Genomic DNA, 15362 nt, shown 5'->3' on the forward strand with positions numbered 1-15362 from the left:
AATTTGCTATAATATTTCTTTGCGCGTCAGATTCCAGCGCCGCTAGTTTTTGATTTGCAGCCTGATTTATTATTTTACTGACTTCCGCCGGCATGGTTTCGGTACTTGGTAATTTTACTGGTTTGCGTTTCATTAGTCGCGCTATTCTTTCTTTGATTGCTGAGAGTGCTTTACCAGCAGCGCCAACAATTGCACCAGGAGCTTTTTCACGAACAACATTAATGGCTTTCATTAATAATTGTTTTGCGAGAGGGACCAATTTTGGTGCTAACCCTGCAAATAATTTTTGAGTTACTTCACCAAGTCCATCTCCGTAAGTTGCGTTATAAAATAGTAATCGTGAGTTTACTGCTCTAACCTGCACGGGCGTGTAGTGACTGTTGTACATAACCATATTATGTTATTTGTTGTCATGTATCTAATCGCTTTCAACAAGTTCATCGACGAGTTCTTGATATATGTTAGCATCCATAACACCACCTTGAAATAATCGCCGACAAATATCAGCAGTTTCATTAATTATTTCCGGGGAGTTGTTTCCAGCACGTCTTCCTCCTATGAGAACTTCTAACCGTGACACATCATTGAAAATATTACCAGGGCAAGGGATTCCAAAAACGCTGCCAGTAGGCGGCGACTTGTCGTGATACTCCCTTAGGTATCGCCCAAGTTCCTCATCAGTCAATGGGGTAACATCATCATCCCGCGTTGGTGCACCCCTTGACTCCCTCCCAGACGCCAAAGCCAGATCATCATCTAGGCCAATAGTCACATCAGGATGGGGAAGCCCTCTTCTTTGCATGAATACGCGGTGATTTGCATAAAGCCAAAGCAGAAGGTGGTAGAGTCGAAGACGGAGGCAGGGGAGGCAAAAGAATCGGAGACGAAGAAAGTCCTTGTTGTGGGCCCGGATATAAGAAAGCCGAAGGTGAAGTCGGTGACGGAAGATCAGCTACGTCTACGTGCGGTACTGTTACTGCTTCTGGTGCTTTTTTGGGCCTTCCTCGTCGTTTTTTCTCTGTCTGTTGCAGCGGCGCAGGAAGTGAAAGGTCTCCCTGCAACGGCGAAGGGTCTTTTTTTCTTTTTTTGTTGTTTTCTTTCTTCCTTCTCTTGTTGTCGCTGTTCTCGTATTTCTTTTTGCCGTTTCCGTTTTTCCTCCAGTCGCTCTTCTCGTATTTCTTTTTGCCGTTCTCGCTGTTCTTTATCATATTCTCTTATTCCATTAACAAAAAATGGATAACCAACATCTTCTTTGTCTATAATACAAATATTTTTAGTTATTTTATACAACCAATCACCCCAAGTATCTTTCTTTACACCTTTAACATACTCGGGTTTTAAAAATGTATCTCTACTCTGATGACTTTCGGCAGCAAACTTACCAAAATCATACCTACTGTGGGCATCTGTCAATTCAAATGCCTCAATTCGTTTTATACCCGCTTCGGTAAATCTTGATCTGAGATCAATCATTTTTTCTACCAGGTGGCGCGGATTCTTCTCTTAATACTTGAATAAGACTTTTTCCTTCTTCTGGTCCCCTAATAGCAGTTAAAACTTTTTCAGTAACTGCAGTGACAGGTTTAAATAACTCTTTTGCCTCAGCTGCGTACTCAATTTGTGCTTGTTGTTGTAATTGCACATCTTTTTTAAACTTTTCCTTCACAGGAATATATTTTTTAAGTGCTTCATCTCGCTCCCTGGCTAGTCTAGCTGTGTAAGATTCTGAGTGTACCATTATTTGGTATAAGTAATTTTTAATTTATTTCCTCGGTTGGGTTTTCACGGAAGCGGCAGGGAGGGCGCCGACAACAAAACGCAGCAACGACGGCGACAATTGTGTTTACAACGAAGCGTCATTTCGACGTTTGGAGGCTTCTAAAAGTTGTCTGCAGATTTTTTTTTAAAGGCTTCAATTTGCTTTTTGAGGCTTCCTAAAAGTTGTAGGATTCGCCCTCCCTGCTGCTCTTGTGAATTTATTAAGCCCAAATTGTCTAAAATATAAGTTTTTAAATTATTGTTTTGTTTGAATTCAAATGGTAACATATCAATGCACTGATTTAAGTTTATTAAATATTGTTCAAAATGCATCGTTTTAATTAGTATTGAAACTTATGTTTTTAATTTTCAGAAACATGTTATGTAAATATTAACAAAAGAATCCACAAAGTAGTATGTAATAGATGACACACTGATAAATTTATGCAATAAATCACTTTAAAATATATTTAAAAAATTCTAACCTTTCCTATTTTGAAACGGGTAATGATCCATATTAATAATATGTAATTAATTATCACAAATGAAAATATATAATCAATAATGGATGCAATCGTTATTGTCAATAAAATAATTGGTACTGTGCAAAAGAAATTCAGGGGTAAAAATTATAAAAGTATCTGAACAGTATCCGTCTGTCAGTAGTACCAAAAGATGACCCACCAGAGTTGGATTGAAATTTAAAATATGAACTACACAGATCACCAAACAAAAGTATTTAATTGTCGTAAGAACATGAACAAAGCCGATGTAAAATTGTTTATTACTTATTAAATCAAAGAATACATGATTGCTTAGAAGAAAATAAATTACTATCAGAAGTACGGTGTTATGATACTTCACTTTTATTATTTTTATATATTTAGTTTTAAAAGAATATTTTCCAATATTGGAAGAATATAACATTTTTGTACCATCTTTGTCCTGTCTTAGCTCTGCCTTTGCATGTCTTATTCCTTCTTTCAACATTTACAGTACCATAATTAAATATTGATAGAAAGCTACACGAGGACATTTCATGGTCAATAAGAAAAATGGAGAGGAAAAGTAACTTCCATAAGTGTAAATATGTCATTATATAACGAAAAGAACAATTACCATACAAATATAAAGAAACATTTCTGATTCGTATATATCTATTTATACAAATTTTGTATCAACTGTAAATATTGTCCAATATTGTAAGTATAATGTCTCTGCACCATCTTTGTGCACTTCACTTTTCAAGTACTTACTATATGTACATATAAAATATATACTCACAAAGAAATTTCTGCAGCTGTTTCAAATGACAGAAAATATATTGCCATAATGATAAGAAGATTCACTTGTTTGACAAAATGCATTATTAAATATCTAGCATAACTCATTACAAAATGTTGAGTGCAAAATGATATTTAAAGAAAAGAACTATTAACATATAGACAAAGCAAACATTTCTACTTCTCATATATTAATTTTATAAATTATGTATCAACGGAAAATATTTTATTTAAATATTTTCAGTTTAAAATATCGATGTATTCGTATTTGCCATATTTTTGCGTGTCTTGCTCGTCTTTGCGCGTCTTTGCGGTATTTAATAGTACCGGTTTCAAATATGTCTGCGCCCTTGATTAATGATCATGAATCGGTTTTGATCAGAAAACGGTAGCAAACCACGTGCTCAAGAAACTATATTGCATCATGCACACAGCTTTGAGGTTTGATATGAACTGACAAATATATAGTTTTCTCTATTTATCAATGACTTTTAGCCGATTAGTTACTGTAAACTTTTCACGAAGTCACCATCTAATGCATCTATTTCACTATTTACATTGATTTGTCAGCTTGTCTTTTTCTCAGTCAAATTTATATGGAATGTTCAGGAGTAATAACAAGAAACAATTCACGCCTAGGAGAAGCATGAGTAGCCTCAGTTGTTTACGGAGGTATGCGGAGAACTCGCCCTGGAGAACTCGCCCCAACTTATCTGGAGAAGTCTCCCCAGAGTGGTTGGAGAAGTCGCCCCAATTGGTTTAAGTCACCCCAAATTTTATATAACAGAATTAGATCATCTTTTACGTGATCCATATATATATATATATATATATATATATATATATATATATATATATATATATATATACGCGATCACAAAAGAGATATTAACTGGTAATCATAAAAAGCAATATCACAGTAATATTTCTAAGGATGAAACTAAGTCTTTATATAATAAAATGAATGACGAAAGTATAGTGATTTAAAAGGATGATAAGCCAAACACTATTATTATTATGAATCAAGATGACTATGTTAAAGAAGTTGAACGTCAATTAAATGATGAAAAATACTACAAACATTATCGAAGACCTAATCCTAATAATAGCTCACTATCTAGTGAAGATATTTGTAAAATAATAAAACTTATCTTGGAAAATAATTATTTTCAGTTTAATAATACAAATTACATATAGATAATGGGTATTAATATGGCTCCTTCATACTCTTTCCTTTCATGGGTGAATTAGAAAAGGATTTTCTTCAAAATGAAAAGTTTAATCCATCTCTTTGGCTCAGATTTATAGATGACATATTTATGATCTGGAAGCATTCAACTGAAGAACTGAAAAAATTTATTGATTGCCTAAATCATTTTCACCCGACGATTAAATTTACTTATACTGTATCTAGGGTGCATGTTTCATTTTTAGATGTAAATGTAATAAAAAAAATATTGATAACACTATCTCTACAAATATTATTAAAATGCATCTAATTTGAAGATCAGAGCAAAAGGGACAGATAACACTTATTTTTCGTTAAGTACAGAAGTGGAGTTGATCTAATGGAAAAGTTGAAAAATTGCAAATTTTATAGATTTAATAAGTTAAAAACAACAGTAAATAAAGCCTTAACAACCATGTGGTGACATCTCAGAATTACTATATATGATCCTTGGGGCGACTTCTCCAGGCGAAGTGGGACGACATTTTCCTGACACCTGGGATGAGTTCTCCCAAGGCGAGTTCTCCATGGGGCGAGTTTTCTGCTATTCATTTACGGAGTGTCACATTTCGTCCTAGTCCTACAGTAACACAGCGACACTAGTATTTTTGTTTTGGGAGTCTAAAACATAAATAACGTGATACATCTTACATCGTATTACTACTTTCGTCCATAAAAACGACGAAGTCAAGAAAAAATAAATATCAGCATCTTTACAATAAGTATACACAAGGAGTGCATCTTTACAATAAATATACACAAGGAGTGCGTTACGTCTTGCTGACTGACTGTCGTTTTTCACCTTTTCTTTCCCACACAATTAAAAAGCAGCAACCTTGCGATAAGATACTTGCACATAACTCTGAGGACTACCATTAATAAACTGAATCTAACCAGCAAATTAACTTTCTTTTCAGCGTTACCCATCCTAAAAATCTTTTGACATAACTCTTCCATGCGAAAGTAGCAATTGACTAATTTTCAGATGAACAAGATTTATATTTTAAACTGAGATGTAAAAAGAGACACTGGATAATGGTCAAAAATACATTGTTCTAGGAAGATCCTAATTAGTTCAAATTAGAAGGTCCTTCACCAAAATTACAATAAAACATGACACTCATCACTTAGTCTAGACTCGGCTTAAGATAAAGATTCTCACACTGAATAAAAAGAGTTGTTTGCCAAAACTGTCACTAATTTTGGACATGGTCAGGCACTAGATACAATGTTTCATTATCCACAGCATATAATAAAATTTATTTAAAAAAACACAACTAACAAATAATTTAAATTAAATATGCATGACACATGCTTGATGTTTTACCCACTTTTAATTTTAAAAAGTAATTGATTTTAAATTGCTTCACCATCTTCTCAAGCCCCACTTCTCAAGCTGAGCAAAAAATATTATTGACAGGTCGTTGTTGTGTTATGTACACATGTGCTGTAGCCAGTAGTCCCATGACAAGAGCCTTGAGCTATACACATTATTTTGTGTGTCACTCACTTCTGTTGTCAACAGATATAATCATTGATTGTACATTGAAACATGTTTTTTGGACATGAACTAAACCGGTACCCAATAGCTCATTTTATAATCCATGGGCAGATACCCATTGGCAGGCATACTGTGCCAGACATAATACAAGAATGGATTGGATACATTTTATTTAGTTTGTCATATACTATTAGTAAAAAAAATTGGTTTCACATAATGCAGTTTCAGAGTTTAAAAAAAACCCCAATTAGCATGGACTCAGCAGTGCGTTTGGAATGAGCATCAGAGCCCAGTGCTTGATTCACAATGGGGTACCATAGATTCTGCTTTTCAGCACAGATACTCATGAGCAGATCAGCATCTAATTTTAATCCATGGAGTTAATGCAATAAATTAATGAAGGACACATTATGCTTCAAGGGGCAGTCTGTGCTTGCATTTAAATGACAATATATATTGTGGTCACACATTATCTAATAAGAGAGGTCACAACATCATTTTATGTCATGTCTCTATTAGAGCACTACATCCATTGCTCAAATAACTTTTTTTAGCCACACTCCCAGGGCTGGTGACTTTTAAAAAAATCACAAGCCCTGACTGAAATTCCATAATCCCAGACTCCAATTTTCATATGCCCAAACTTATCCCTTTTTCTGATATTATTTGTCACACAATGTTGCAATTGCTACAATTAAAGGATAAATTCAATAGGTAGATTTCAGTAGGGGATTTGAAGGTAATGCAAGTCTCATTGGTGTTGATCACTACAATCACTAGAGATAGTCCTGGTGTTCAAACTTCTCTGCTGGATTCTGAGTGAATCCTGGTCAGAACTGAGTTGATGTATGTCATTATGTTCAGAGGTCTTGCTAGGATTTTAAAACTAGGAGTCAAGGACTCCTGTTTGGTAAAAATAGGAGTCCCACCATCAAAAGTTGCAGTCCCTTCTTTCCTACAGAATCAACACAGACATGAGTGCATCTGTTTTTTATGGAGAGGTTTTCGTAATGTAATCACTCACTATAATATAGCTTCATTACAACAGTCCATTGACAAGATTGCAAATTTATGGTTTCTTTATTTGTATACGTACTTGTAGTAATTTTAGGCAAATAAATAGTATCTGATTTGCTGTTTTTTCCCTTATTTTCGCAAATACATGTCAAGTCAGAAAACAGCTTAGACCTTAAAGCGCATCTCGCAAATTCCACAACATAGATTTGTCCCATATGTTTCTGATTTGCATTTTAAAGTTAAATCTTTAATAAAATAATACCTAGGCTTTGGTTTCAATGATTTGTATATTTTTTCTGAATATATTTGCCCAATGATTTAAGAAAACAGACAATCTAATAAACTGGTACATCCCAGACTTAGCAAACTGGTTCACTTAAAGTTTCAGACTAATTTTATGAAGAAATAGTGTATAAGAGGCAGTTTATATATACCGGTATCCAGATCACCGATTCTGATCTTAAAACACAAGTTTGTATGTTTTATCATCAGATGATAGCATGCAGGAAATTGATAGTTACTACCTTACTTGGAAAAGGGTTAATTGTCAATCAACAAACAAAACATAATGCTTGTGAATGGGCAAGAGTTTGTCAACGTAATTGATATAAAAACTAGGCTTAGCTACTAATGCCTTGATGAATACATTTCGCTACAACACTAGAACTAACTAGGCTAAGGTGAGGGGCATTTAGAAAAAGTATGGTATGGTCAGTCAATGTACTTCTTAAATAATCACAGGGCGAAGTCGTTTTCACATTCCTAACAGAAGAAGGCGAAGTTTACATTTTTAGGAGACTTGTCACCCACTTACAAATAGCATTTTATCTAAGTCTCAACATGTCTTGATTCTAAGGTCACATGCACTTCTTATTCTGCTACATTTGGAAATGAACACAATAACGAAAGATAAAGTTGTTTATTTGATGTTCTTTTATAGATGACCTCATGTACATCTCTGGGTCTTTCTGACTTTGAATTCAATCACTGTAAATATCAGTACATTTTCCCACCCGGCCACCAGTCAGAGCCTTTGAACTTGCCATTCAGCTATTTCATCATGTTCTTTTTTTATGTATTCTTATAACTTGGCAACATGTATGTATCAAGGGGTCTTTCAGTAACTGAATTCTGTCATTGTAAATATCAGCAGATCTAATTGGTCAGCACATTTTCCCACAAAGCAGGTGGCTGAAGCAGGACTGGCAAGTCTTTGAATTTTGCTGCACACCTATTACCCTATTACATGTGTATGGAGGACTCCCACCTCAGTGGTTTTCTGCATCCCAGATCAAAAATTGGCATCCAAATACGCGTAATTAAGCATTTCCGAGATCTCTGATGTTGTTTGCAGTGGGTGCAAGTAATTAATCCCCCCCATATTTTTTTCTGGCATGCTTCACAAAGTAAAACTCCATCAATAACAATAATAATAATAATAATGAGGACTTTGTATAGCGCCTAATCTTTAGAAGCTCTAAGCGCTTTACAACATTAGACAACACCTATAAGATAAGAAACATAATCATATTATTACAAAAACAAACAACACAAAATTAGAAAAACATTAAAAAATAAAAAACATGCTGAGAATATTTCAGGTATGAAACATCATTAGGTCTTTAAGCTTAAAGGATAGGTTTACATCAGCTCCAGTCATGGCTGTTTATCATCTATCCAGACTGGTCTGGTGGCCAAGTGGTTAGAGTGTCCACCTCACATGCTGGAGGTCAAGGGTTTAAACCTCAGCCAAGTCATACCAAAGACATATCAAAATGGTGCTAGCAGCTACCTTGCTAGGCGCTCAGCATTAAGAGGCTAGCATTAGGACTGGTCAGTCTGGTGTCAGGATAATGTGAATGAGTGGGACATCATGCTACATGTCTGTGGCATGATGCCCCAGTGCTAGACATCCTTATAAACTGTCTCACTGCAGACAACATAACAATATGACTGAAAAATTGTTAAAGCTACATTAAAAATCTAAATCGAACACACACATTTATACATGCTGCATGTGACAGGCACAATCTGAAAGTGGCTTTTCTTTTATTTTTTTTATTTGTGAAGATTACTGAAAATTATGTTTTCTCAAAACATGAATGTATCAGGGGCTTCAAGAGTACAAAATCATGGGGGGCCCAAGTGGCTGAGTGATCTACAGTGCTCACTGTTCCAAATCACTGCCATCTCACCTCTGTCTGCATGGGTTTGAGTCTCACCTATGTCTGCATGGGTACATGAGAAAGCCTGCCAGTAGCTTCTCGTGGGTCGGTGGTTCTTCCCAGGGTTCTTCCTCCACCAGTTATACTGGCTGCCATGTATAGCCTATCTTATGCTGAAAAATGGCATTAAACCTTACAACAACTACAACTACAAAATCATGTTTATAGCATGACACATCATGTTACAATTTGATTAATATCAGATCTCCACTTAATGTTGGACAGTGGAAATCTGATTTTAATCAGTTGCATCATGTTATGGCAGGTATGTCGACATCTTGAAAATACATTTCTGCATTTCATCAGGGCAATCCGAGTTTTTTCAGGCAAATTGTTTTCAACAAACCCAAAGGGCACCTTACTTATTACATAGGACAAGCCTGATCTGAAATTGGTGGGGCCCCAGGTGTCTGGTTATTGGATTTTTTTAGCCCTGGCATCAATAACAGAAGACATTCTATCCATAATGTCATAATGTAATGATAATGGATAGAATGTTGCTTTTATGAGAGCAGACTACCTTAAACATGATGGTGTTTTTGATGCTTACATTAACTGTCATCATCATCATTAATCGACATTATGGTTCTAGATTTCCAGGTACTCTGAGCACTGCATTGCATGAATTTCGAATTTCACATGCAGAAACTCTTATACTGCATAATGCAAGCATGAAAATTTAGAATGACACTGAATTTAATGTAAAACTGACAATTTGCTGTTATTTAAATTTAAAGGTAAGGATGGGCAAATCCACCTGCTGATATCCTGGGGCAAGTTCAAATTTAGCTTGGGCAAGCACAAGTTTGTATGGAGTTATGGTCAAATTAAGAAAGAGAGGGAGAGAGGGGTCATCTTTAGTTCATAATACATCATAATTGTTTCCTCTGCAAACTTGTTACAGTACCTATATCAGAACCATTATTCTGCATTTACATGTGCCATGTGCTTTTGTTATGTAAATGCTTATTATTAAATTTTCCTATGTTGCTGTTCTTCTTGTGGGCTTAATGCCATTTCTCAGGACATGATTGGCTATACATGGTGGCCAGCATAACTGGTGGAAGAATAACACCGGAAAACCCTGGAAAGAGCCTCTAACCTATGAGATGCTACTGGCAAGCTTCTTAATGTACCCACATTGAACACATGCTGACAGGCAAGATTGCCGTGATTGGTAAAGGCGAGTGCTTTAGACCACTTGGCCATTTCAGGTCCCCATTTTTCTATGAATCCTTTATACATTACCAGTGTCTACTATCACCACCATATGTAGCTGATGTCATGGTCTGTCTCACAGTTTCTTGAGAAGACACGAAGTCTGCTTCCCAAAACTTTTTTGATTAACATCTGCTTCCCAAATTTGTTTTATTCATTTCACCAATGTCTAGATGACAAGGTAGTTGTTATAAATAACAACTCAAGATTTCTGTTACATGTATATTTGGAAGTAGCACTCATCTCTAATGATTAACCATGTGGGTTTCTCTACCTAGTAGTTTACCAAAACACCACCAATGAGTTATGTCTGCCATCAGTTATTTATGTAGTAATTAGACCCTGAAAATATTGTTAAAACCTCAAAACTGAACTCTCAGTATGCCCAAATCTCAAGATCAAAAGTTTAGTGCGGTTCAGAATTGTTCCCAAACTCTCCTACTCTAAAAACTGATACTAATGTTGATTCCCAAATTTCAAATTTTATAATACCCTCCCCAACACAACACATAAAAAAACCGAAATTCACTTAAAACTTGGAAATATATATTTGCAGATATATTCCTGTCATGCTGGGCCACTTGCATGTCAGAATGCCATAATGACTAGCTAAGATATATTCCTGTCATGCTGGGCCACTTGCATGTCAGAATGCCATAATGACCAGCTAAGATATATTCCTGTCATGCTGGGCCACTTGCATGTCAAAATGCCAGAATGACCAGCTAAGTCATGCTGGGCCACTTGCATGTCAGAATGCCATAATGACCAGCTAAGATATATTCCTGTCATGCTGGGCCACTTGCATGTCAGAATGCCATAATGACCAGCTAAGATATATTCCTGTCATGCTGGGCCACTTGCATGTCAAAATGCCAGAGTGACCAGCTAAGATATATTCCTGTCATGCTGGGCCACTTGCATGCCAGAATGCCATAATGACCAGCTAAGATATATTCCTGTCATGCTGGGCCACTTGCATGTCAAAATGCCAGAATGACCAGCTAAGATATATTCCTGTCATGCTGGGCCACTTGCATGTCAAAATGCCAGAATGACCAGCTAAGATATATTCCTGTCATGCTGGGCCACTTGCATGTCAGAATGCCATAATGACCAGCTAAGATATATTCCTGTCATGCTGGGCCACTTGCATGTCAGAATGCCATAATGACCAGCTAAGATATATTCCTGTCATGCTGGGCCACTTGCATGTCAAAATGCCAGAATGACCAGCTAAGATATATTCCTGTCATGCTGGGCCACTTGCATGTCAGAATGCCATAATGACCAGTTAAGCATCATAGGATGGAGCTATTCTTACATGATAAAATTAGTCTGATCAAAGAGTATGAATCTTTGCAAATGTTTTGCTAACACTGCAGAAAATCTATCTATCTGTCGGTCTGCCTGCCTACTGACCTACCCACCCACCTGTTTGTCTGTCTGACTTTGTTCTTCTAACTACATGTATCTGTGCCTTGTATTCTCAAACTTTCATCCTTTTTTCTGATCTTTATATTTACATGTCTGCCTGTGCTGCTTGTGGTAGAGTGAAACTCCTTGGTTGGACACTGTCAAAACCAAAACTTCCGGCCTTCATATACATTTAGAGTTTTGATTATTATTAAAATGGCCTTATTGGGACCAAAAAATATGTGGTCAGTCTGTACAGTAAGTTAAAGAGGGGAGGGGCTGGTAATTAGATGTCCACAGTAAGTGTGTGTGGGGGTGATTTGGACTTTTAATGTAGCTTTGACAATTTTTCAGTCATATCGCTATGACATATGCAGTGTGGCAGTTTATAGTGATGTCTAGCACTTTGGCATCATGCTGCAGTCATGTAGCATGATGTCCCACCCAGTCATATTATCCTGACACTAGGCCAACAAGTCCTAATTCTAACCTCTTAATACTGAGTACCAAGCGAGGTAGCTCTTAGTACCATTTTTATAAGTCTTTGGTATGACTCGGCTGGTGATCGAACCCCCAATCTCCCGTATCTGATGCTCTAACCACTAGGCCACCAGAGTGGTCCCCCACAATAAGTGACCAAACTATAGAGGAAATCCAATTACATAAGGGGCTATTATTAGAATGGTCATATTGGGGCCAAAACGTTTGGCCAGTCTGCAGAGGAATCAGATTACATAGGGAATCATATTAGGAACATGTCACTGTAAATGGTGTACAGTTTTCCAGCTTGATACAAATCAAGCACATCCATCAACTCTGAGTTTTACACTTCCATCTGTCCTTTGAGTACTTAAATAAAAAATCTATGGCAATTCTTTTTCTTTCCTATTTAGCTCTACTAGCCATAGACCAGTAGATAAATAAACAAATACATGTAGCATCTAATTTTTTTATACTCTCTCTCAGTCTCTCTCGAAATAAAATAATTTCTTGCTGGAACAAAGCAGCATATATGATAATACTAAATAGTTTGAAATAATTTCTTTTCCACAGTGGTGAAGAGCTTTTCAGATTTAGGAATCCACTTGACAAATCTCTGCCTCAAAAGGGAGGAGTAAAGGACTTTGCCCCAGATGGCTCCTGGTTGCAGGCCAAGAAACTGGAGAAATTCTATGAAGAAAGAGTGCAAGCATTATCTGAACCAAGGGTGGAAAAATCGTGAGTATTGTGCCTGTTTATTTTTATCTGATACTTTTGTTTTCCATTGCACCACCAAAGAGAGATTGTAAGATTTCTGCTTATATTTTTATGTGAACTTTGTTTATTTATGTCAGGTCTCACAGTTAACAGTGCTCATTGTCTATGATTTTGGCATGTTGAGGGCTTTTATGGTGTGGAAAACTGAAGAACCTGGAGAAAACCACCTACCTTGGATGAGTGACCACATTTCCCTCACATGTGCTGGGGCTTGCACTTGAACCAGGAACAACAGAGGGGCAAAATGAGTGTGCTACCACTTGACTTTCTGGGCTGAGACCCCATGAATTTATTTTTATTTGACATCTTGTTTTTCCCAAGTATTTTATAAAATCCAACCCAGTCACACTATTGGCAGGATTATGACTTCATTTATGAACCTTTTTCTCCTACATGGTCTTATAGACTTTGTGCTCAGAGCACAGGGGTGGGCTACCAAATGTTGAATTCGGGTAACTCATTGAGCTACTAAATGATGTAATGACTTGCTCCACAAGTTTGCAAAAATGTAACTTGTCAAATCCTGAACAAAAGAGAATAAGTATAAATTACTCCCCAACAAAGAAAATTAAAAGTTTTTTTAGCCAACAGTTTCATATTAGATACCTTCTGTTGAGTATTGAACTCCACTTTTATTAAATATCACCTGAATTAAATATCACTTGAATTAATTATCACCTGAATTAAATATCACTTGAATTATCACATTAAATATCATTTGAATTAAATATAACCTGAATTAAATATCACCTGAATTAAATATCACTTGAATTAAATATCACCTGAATTAAATATCACTTGGACTAAATATCACCTGAATTAAATATCATTTGAATTAAATATCACTTGAATTAAATATCACCTGAATTAAATATCACTTGAATTAAATATCACCTGAATTAAATATCACTTGAATTAAATATCACCTGAATTAAATATCACTTGGACTAAATATCACCTGAATTAAATATCACCTGAATCAATATCACCTGAACTAAATATCACCTTAATTAAATATCACCTGAATTAAATATCTTTTATAGGGTATTTAATTCCACTTGAGCCTAAAGATTCTTCTTCTGGGTGATTTTAAAATTTGTCAGGTCCTATTCTGACCATTGGAGGCACCTGTTGGCCTCGTAATGCATCGTGTGGTTATGTTCCAGCTGACAAGGTTGATAGTGTATTTTAAGGATTTTACTGTTTTGCCAATATCTTTGTTTTGTTTGCCCTTGTTAAGAAGTTTTGCAACATTTTTACTTTTGTCTCAATGTGCATATTTACTTTTGTTGGGAACTTCTCATCTTTCTGGAGATTTGGTACGATTTTTGTTTTTAGCATTTTTGCAAGATTACATCCAGCGCAATATAGCCAGAATTGTGCTCAAGTGCTGTTAAACTGTATCCATACATACAATTATCCATATAAAATCTGTGCACACACACTTTATCCATATAGACATTCATCCTATTAACCATATATACAGACATCCATATTAAATTGTATCCATAGAGGTAAACATCTACCATATCCTCAGTAGTAACCTTTAAATGCTTCAGAATGTAATACTACAGTACACTAATAATAGTCACCATGTAATGGCTGTTACTTCAAGGATTTTCATTGAATACTATTCCTATCAGGTGAATATTGTTTGTAATAATGGAAGTATATTTTATAATTAAAGTTCGGAGAATGGTAGAAAAATACCATCAAGTTAAAAAGTAAAAAAGCTTTCCTTACAATTTGTTTTTTAAAAAAAAATTCTTTCACATCCCATTGCTTATTCAGAACCTATTACTGCGTATTCATTTTTGTGTTTGTGCATAAACAGGTTATCTGTCCTGTTGGCTTTTATAAAATGACATCTGTTTGAAAATGAAATTTGCTGTCGTGTAAGTTCATTAACATGTTTTTTATGTGACTTACAGTGACATAGCTTATATACCAACTGTTCCTTGGACAGTTGCCTTGAATATTAAACTACTTTTTCCACAGCAAAGCAACTTGCAGTTGTCAGTTAAGCAAGCCTAAAATCCCAACCCAGAAAGAAATCATTGGGGATGAATTATCCGTAACCATTTTGAAAGGATTTCCTGTAGTTTAATTCAGGTTGTCTAAGCTTTGCCAAGCACATGCAGATTTTCCTTCTTCTTGACTTCGTTGTCAGACATGCTTTTTTTCTTTTTGCAGGTCAGATCTGGTGAAAGGAGAGTGGATTCCAGAAAAACGTTTGGTTGAATTTGAAAAAGAAAAGGTAATTAAGTTTTCTGTTATATATATATATTCTGAATCAGCAATCAGTAAACTAGTCTGCTGGATATTTTTCATTTTAAGATTTGAACTTCACATTTTAGACGATACAGAAAGTCATGACGCTTAATTAATGATTACACACTACATGAATGACTAGCAGAGTGAAGGACGTTCATGCATTGTGTGTTAATTGATTTAAAGTT

The 15362-nt window shown here is 35.6% G+C and overlaps 1 protein-coding gene across 2 annotated transcripts in view; it reads left to right on the forward strand.

Moving 5' to 3' along the window:
• The first annotated feature begins 3356 nt into the window (after window positions 1-3356).
• Window positions 3357-15362, forward strand: part of LOC149803170 (tRNA-splicing endonuclease subunit Sen54-like) — a 36728-nt gene continuing 24722 nt past the window's right edge. For both annotated transcript variants that reach the window (XR_016420148.1, XM_089952791.1), the window contains exons 1-3: window positions 3357-3482; window positions 12700-12864; window positions 15097-15160. Coding sequence is in view for 1 of the 2 variants with exons in the window: in XM_089952791.1 (XP_089808917.1) it covers window positions 3466-3482; window positions 12700-12864; window positions 15097-15160 (246 nt within the window). In the remaining variant the exon portion in view is untranslated. The remainder of the gene's footprint in view (window positions 3483-12699; window positions 12865-15096; window positions 15161-15362) is intronic.

Source organism: Sinohyriopsis cumingii, chromosome 3 (assembly GCF_028554795.1).
Source record: "Sinohyriopsis cumingii isolate HCF-2022 chromosome 3, ASM2855479v2, whole genome shotgun sequence".
Taxonomy (NCBI): Eukaryota; Metazoa; Mollusca; class Bivalvia; order Unionida; family Unionidae; genus Sinohyriopsis; species Sinohyriopsis cumingii.